Source organism: Nanorana parkeri, unplaced genomic scaffold (assembly GCF_000935625.1).
Source record: "Nanorana parkeri isolate BGI_ZX_2015 unplaced genomic scaffold, ASM93562v1 scaffold760, whole genome shotgun sequence".
Lineage (NCBI taxonomy): Eukaryota > Metazoa > Chordata > Amphibia > Anura > Dicroglossidae > Nanorana > Nanorana parkeri.
Genome location: NW_017307028.1, coordinates 255,812 through 263,186, shown reverse-complemented (window position 1 = coordinate 263,186; position 7,375 = coordinate 255,812). Strand labels below are relative to the sequence as shown.

Here is a 7,375-nt window from a genome sequence, read left to right as displayed (position 1 = left end):
TAATCTGGTGTAAGCGGACACATGTCTGTTAACATCCAATTCCCCATAGACTGACATGGATCCGGTCATTTCAGTTTTTTTCCTCCATCGTAAGATGGAGGAGAGAACTGGACGGAGACAGTGGTGACATCTGATCCATACCATGCCGATCAGAAGGGGATCCGTGCACAGATCTTCTTCCCATTAGCCTTAAAGTGGAACACCACTTTTGTTGAGAAGAAAAAAAAAATCCCCTCTGGGTGATCACTGTACATGTCAAGGATTGTAATAAACTTTGTTGCAGATTTTGACCTTTTCCTGTTCTAAAAAAAGTGGTTTGTTTCACCATGTCCTTCCCCGACAGATTCCTGAATTGAATTTGAGGGTCTGGGTTCAGGTTCATTATAACCACCTGGCGCACTTTCAATTTTCTAAGACGAGAGTTGCAATGTCTGCATCCATTTAGAAGTAGTCAACCCTTAGGGCTCATTCACATGGGCGCAGACAGTCTGTGTCACTCTCTCACTCTCTCTCTCTTCCCGCCCCCCCCCCCCCCCCTCCCTCCCAGGAGCAGGTCTCTGCACAGGCATGCATACTATAGAGATGTGCAAGCCCATGTAAATGAGCCCTAATGGAGCATCTTAGCAGAAATACATTTCTATGGCAGGGGACTCCTAAACTTTTGACATGCAGGAAATCTGTGAACCAATCACACAAGCAAAACATTTTATTCCTGGGGGCATTCTACCAACCAACTGTGTACAGAGTGCCTGGTTGTAATGAACACAGCACCTTATAAGCCTTCAATTGATATACAAATGACAGATTATGATAAAAATGATACAGCATTTGCTGTGGGAAGTTCTACCTGGGGTAGCGGAGAGCCCAGCATTTGCACCAGACAAGGTGAGAAGGCCGCCTTCTTTAAGGTGCTTTGTGGCAAGATGGCTGGATATGGTTGAGGTCCAAACGCTCTGTTTCCACATCAGGTTGCAGTTCTTATAAAATGCTGGGAATTAAGAAAGCAAATATAAAATGTAATTCAACCCAACACAGCTCTAAAAAGGACAAATGGCATTCTGATAATGAAATATTGGTTTTATTTAAGACTTAAGAGCAGTGGTGTTCAACTGAATTCATGAAAAGGGACCTTAAGTGCGGCTCCTGCCATCACCACACATTAAAAAAAAACCCACTGAGGCCATCGATCTTGATGCCTCATAGGGCTGTGCGTGCTGGGGAATGCCTTACCCAAAATCAGAAGGTACCACACATCACTGTGTAGGTTACGGATAACAGCAGGCCACCCTAGGTAAGGCCCATATATGATGCTGAGCCTCCATGATTGAAAGAACTGAAATCCAATGAAGGAAAGGGGTGGGCCAGGGACAGTAAGGATGGGGAGTAGAGTACCAAATGATGTTGGATGTCCTCCAGCCAGGAAATGAGGTGGGCTCCATGACTTGCTTGCAGCTGGTAATGCAAACTGTGAGAAGCGCAATTGCAGTACAGGGCAGCAGCCTGCACAACTGTGCAAAGCTGACGAGAGGCCTGGAGTTCAGTTCTAAATATGCCATTACTGGAATTCTAGAGAATATATTGTCTGCATTATTTCAATTTATTTGCATTTATTAAATTTAAAAAAACCCCACAACATGTATCAGACATTTTGTATATGTGTTAAATACAGTTTTTCATTTATAAAATAAAAAGTCTTCTCTTCCCGATCAATAAAGGCAGCCAAGATAAACATGGGGAACTGTTATCTTGTCATGCTTAGAAAACATTAGCTAAGGGAACTGCTGATCTACCAGAGAGAGCTGAGGTCAATAGACAAAGAATAAACAATCATGCACTGCGGGACAAATCAAACAGTCAGTAGAATTTGCTGATACATTTAAAGAGCTCCATCATTTTGAACAATTAACCCTTTGTGTTATTATAACCTTGCAGTGAGGCTACACCCGCAATGGACTGCTGAGGACTGCCTTGCCCCGGGAGTCCATTGAAGAAAAAAAAAAGGGGGGGGCTGATGCATGGCAAATGCAGAAAAACGCATACAAACCTGACATGCAGTAACACAACGCAGGGCCTTAGACTGGGGTGCCTCAAGATTTTGCATAGTTCAAGTGTCCCATCACTCAAAAAAAGGTTGAGAAACATTGCCTTAGACAACCAGAGTCCAGTGGAGAAGAGGCTGCAGGGACCGGTCTAGCAGCTAGGCGGGAGTGAGGTTCGGTTAAGTATTTTATTTCTTTTTGACCCCTAGATCAAAACAAGCAGTGGACTGCCCCCACACTGCAAGGGTTCATTTTCCAAAGTTCTGGAGTTCCACTTAAAATGCAACATAATCCCAACAATGAACGTCTCTTCTTCCTGGACGTCATACATTGTACCAAATACAAATCAAACAGGAAGAAAAGAATTTGGGCTGAAAAGAAAGCACTTCAATTAGCAGAGTGCTTCTACCCGCCAGTGCGAGGCACGGCAGCAGAGCCGCTCTTTCCTTTACTAAAATAAGACATTATAAGATTTCCTCCAGTGATCACCCTGCAAGCGGAATTACAGACAGACAGTCACCAGGATTTCTACACCCAAATGACAAAACAATCATTCTTCACAGAAACGCTGCAACTTCAAACGTCATTAAAAGCAACTTGAGCAGTTGTACATGTGGAATATATTAGAGGCCATATTGTAGATTGCTAGCAGACACACAGATGGCTGAAAAGGCTGACTCACTCTGAGATGGTCTCTTCTAACCCATCGTCTATGCAGCGGGGAGACTGTCCTTTGATGTGACGCAGGTTGTATATCCACATTTATGAGCATTGCTGAAAGCAGCGAGTGGAACAGACATGATGACCGCTGACCAGGCCCTTGCTCAGCCATTGACACTGAATCACATGTATAAAATATAAAGCAATATGAATCTCCACAGATCAATTCCAACCTACTTATGTCATTCTGCATAGAACCATCCTTCTGAACTACAAGTGAACATCTGAACAATGTAACATTATCATTGCTTGCTGGAGCAATGCATGATGGGATATGTCGTCTTGAGAAATAGAGATTATATCACATCAAGCAGCAGGGAAATAAACACACTGGGAATCCAGGAAGTTGATGAAAGTGTTGGGCAGACGGAAGGCAGCACTCGCTACATAAAAGGAGTTTTTAGAAGTAAGCTTTGATAGCATTATTAAAAACAACTCTATTATGTATTCCTATTACAATGCTGATGTTATAACAGGATAGTATACTGGCCGCAATGCGATCGCCCGCACGGGATCCCAAGGCACATTGTGCCTGCAGTGTGGTCCGGTGCGATCAAAATCCTGCAAGCACTATTTTGATCGCACCGCACAATGTGCCTTGCGATCCCGTGCGGGCAATCGCATTGCAGCCAGAGGGTGTGGCTACGGTGCACTTGAATGGTCCGCCACACCCCCTCCAGCTCGGCAAAAAAGTGAGCTGGCCGCAATGCGAGGCAGTGCGTTCGGGCCAGAATCGGACCGGAACGCACTGCATATGGTGTGAAGTAACCCTAATGGTTGTAGGCATTCTGTGACATCAGTGAGCTGGACAGAGCCAGAGGCAAAAGTACAAAAACCGTGGAACCAGCACACGATGATCTTCCAAAGAAATACAAACTTTATTCCACATGCATCTGTACAAAGCACGACCGCTGACGTGTTTCTGCCTTACTTAGGCTCAGCCATAGCCTATGACTAAGGCTGAGTAAGGCAGAAACGCGTCAGCGGTCGTGCTTTGTACAGATGCATGTGGAATAAAGTTTGAATTTCTTTGGAAGATCATCGTGTGCTGGTTCCACAGTTTTTGAGCCTATTACTCTGGAAGAGAGTCATCCGTGCACCGAATGTGGATTGCGGGACACATGATAGGGTTGAGCTGTGCGCTTCTTGTTTTCAGTTTACCAGAGGCAAAGGTAAGCCAGTATCATCTACATGCCAGAGACATGGGGATTCTTACTTGAACCTTGGTGTGTTTTGTGTATTTCTTCCATATCTGTGCAGTTATTCAGTGTGAAAAACCTGGAACTTCCTGTACTAGAGACCGGTCACTGCTGCTCTCTCTCCCTTGTGCAGGGTGACTGGTCTTGTATCCGCCCCCTCCTCCAGTCTGTAGTAAGAGCACCACCCACAGCTCAGCACAGGCTATATACAGCTCAGAGCCAATCTCACTGCTGCAATGGCATTCGGTGCACAAAGTGGATTTATATTCTTTGTGGCTATTGCGGAATAGATGTCAATGAAACATTTTGTGTCCGGAGTTCAGGTTTAAAATAGGAGGCATCTTGTGGTCTACATAATATACTCGTTTAGCAGAATATATTGGTTTTGCAGAACGGGAACTCACATTTGGCTTTTGCAGAGCCTCCAGCCCAGCCGCCAGCTACGCAAAGGATGGCATCCACCTTGTCTCCCTTAAGGAGCTGGTCTACTGCAGACGTGACCTGATGTAAAGTAAAAGTAAAAATTAAATAAAGTGCTGACCAAGCTCAGATTCTGAGAACAAGTTATATCAGTATAATGACTCATGTCCAATACAACCAACAGAGTCCAACAGATCCAAATGGTGCAACTGGTGCCCCAGAATGCCTAGCTGGAACATCTTTCTGCCTTATAGCCTATTTAACAAGGTATTCATTAAAGATAGCTTTACCGGCAAGATATCACGGATGGTTTCACTCTCTGCATCAATTATTTATTTTACTGAAGAATATAAATACTAACACCAAATCCTACTACATTTTACACATTTGTCATCATATTTGTCCCTCAAAAGACAGGTTCCTTAACAGAGTCACACTCAGACACATACACACAAACATTTCACTGCATGTCATACTTGTACGATTATGTATGTGACAAATAAATCTGAATTGAATTGAAATCTGAATTGAAACATTCAAGCCGCCAGTATGCTGTTGGACTGTAGGAGAAATTAGGAGCACCAAAAGGGGTCACTGCAAACATAGGGAGAACATACAATTCCACACACATAGGGGCTCATGTATAAACCACATGTATGCCACACACATAGGGGCTCATATATAAACCCTTTGCCCTATATAAAACTAGGCTGTAATACAGAAGATATAATGACTTGATCCTCGATCTTGCAGTGGTGACCGCTCACCTCTCTACCCCTCTACTCTGATGGCGGAATGTCCATCGGCAACCTCACATCTAATGCAGCTGCATTAGACGTGAAGGCACCACTGGTCCTTAGACCGCCGGAGTCTGGGGGAGAAGAGGCTTCAGGGACTGATCTAGCAGCCAGGCAGAACCGAGGATCAAGTGAGTATATCTTCCTCATTTTAGCCCCCTAGACCATAAAGAGCAATTAACCCTTGCAATGTGGAGGTAAATGCCATAGCCATGACTGTTAGTTGACCTGTGGCTGCGCCACAAAAAAAGGTATTATTTTGGGAAATAAAATGCAGACAGAAGAAAAAAATTAAATGTTACAGATACAGAATTACCAGCTGTAATAAAGTTAGTCTACTGAAAAATGATCTTTCACTTTTTAGCAGATGCTGGACAGTTAACTCACGCAACAGATTCTTATAAATCTCTCTGGGACTGTTGGTGGCATCTGTGTGCTCCATTTCCCAGATCTACACACCAGCTCTACCCATAGTGAAAATTGCAATCTCATTGAAGAATAGGAACATAGAGAGGAACTATGGCATGGAGATCACTATTGGGAGGATCCAAGACACAGGACAAGACTCAGCCCACCAGCTCCACCTATATCATATTTGAGTGGACAAACCCTTTAATATTGCCGATTTGTAAAGTGCGAAAATATTTCTTAGATTGAAAAGCATTCTCCACCTTTCAGACCAAGTTTCATGTTACACCCATATTTCGGATGTAACACAGAACATGGTCAAATTCCCTAGCCGCCCTCCCTCAATCTGCCCCCCTCCACACTTACCAGAATTGTGGGGTTCTTCTGCAGGCTACAGTATTTTTTTTTGCTTCTCCTGCACAGTTGCGTCATTCATTCACAGAATCTGCCACTGAGGCAGAGACTCGTAGATCTCAATTAAGTGATGTCACTGAACTTGTAGTCCATGGATTACTTCCTCCAGCCCTATAACAGAAGGTCTGTACCTCAATACGGACCTGGGGCTGAAGGAAATGTCTGCAGGAACCTGAACATTGCATCTACGAATTATTGATCACAATGCTTTATAGGCTCCAATGCAATATATATATATATATATATATATATTTTTTTTTTAATCTATATATAATATATATATCAGATGCTCATTTTTTTCAGCAATGCGTGTGCATTATAACATTTTCCAAAAGGTGGACTATGTCTTTAAGTGACTCAGCCAAAATACAGTATCTGAATACTATGTATGAACTATCTGCTCTGCCAAGCTACCCAAAGACAAAGGACAACTCCCACTCCACAGCCCGGGAACCATGAGCACTATCAACTATCAATGCTCATGAAAAAAGTCAGGTTCAGTTTGATCAGAAGTCAGGTAGCAATGAGCATGTTTTTGGGTTGTAGGAGAATCTGAATGAACCCCATTTAATCATACGATAGAACACACCAATGCAAGTGTAGCCCATTTGCCCTAAGTTGAGTGGCTATTTGAATTTAGTTTTGCTGGGACTGTAATCATTCTGGCTGATTTGTAGTCTGTGATCATTTGGTTATTTGTAGGTGCTCTGCTATTGTCTGTACCTACCTGTAGTTGGGTGTGACCATGCCACAGAGTGGGGCAGCCAATGAGAGAACTAGGAGTTTCATGGCCAGTGGTGCATGCTGGGGAAGTGCATAAATACTCAGCAATTGCCATGTGCTCAGGTCAATTTATCCCCGGGCCAAGCCTCGGGGTAGAATGCCCACAGTTAGAGAAGCTAGCTAGGCCTGAAGCCAGCAGGAGGCCAGATGTGGACCCAGGTGTCTGGAACTGTCTGGGATGGAGAACCAGAGGAGCCCTTTGTCTGCTGAAGGTGCCAGGAAAGCCAAAATGGCATGGGCCTCAAGAACAAATCTGGTGTCTCATCCAGGGAATATCTCAAGGAAGTATCCTGTCCAGTTGTGGTTCTATTGCACAGTGCCATTTTCTGTTCAACTAAAGTATTCATGCACTGTGGAAGCCTGGAGGGATTGGGGAGTCTGGGGTCTATTTTGCCCATGGATGTCTGTAGCCCTATACCCGCTCTCCCAGTTTTGGCTTTTCTACAATAAAGCATTGAAAAAGTGACTGGCGCCCATTTACTGTTCACATCCCACAACCCGACTAAGGATCCATCCTTGAGTGAAATGTCAGCCTTCCCTGCCTCTGGAGTTCACCACATGCCCTTTGGGGGGGGGGGGGGGGGCCAGACACCAA

At 44.2% G+C, this 7,375-nt stretch overlaps 1 protein-coding gene across 3 annotated transcripts in view; it reads right to left on the bottom strand.

Annotated features, from left to right (window-relative positions):
* QDPR (quinoid dihydropteridine reductase) overlaps nt 1-7,375 on the bottom strand; it is a 23,088-nt gene that overhangs the window by 10,480 nt on the left and 5,233 nt on the right. For all 3 annotated transcript variants that reach the window (XM_018564566.1, XM_018564567.1, XM_018564565.1), the window contains 2 exons: nt 4,363-4,459; nt 848-988 (listed from right to left, as the gene is read on the bottom strand). In XM_018564566.1, the coding sequence (XP_018420068.1) occupies nt 848-988; nt 4,363-4,459 (238 nt within the window). The remainder of the gene's footprint in view (nt 1-847; nt 989-4,362; nt 4,460-7,375) is intronic.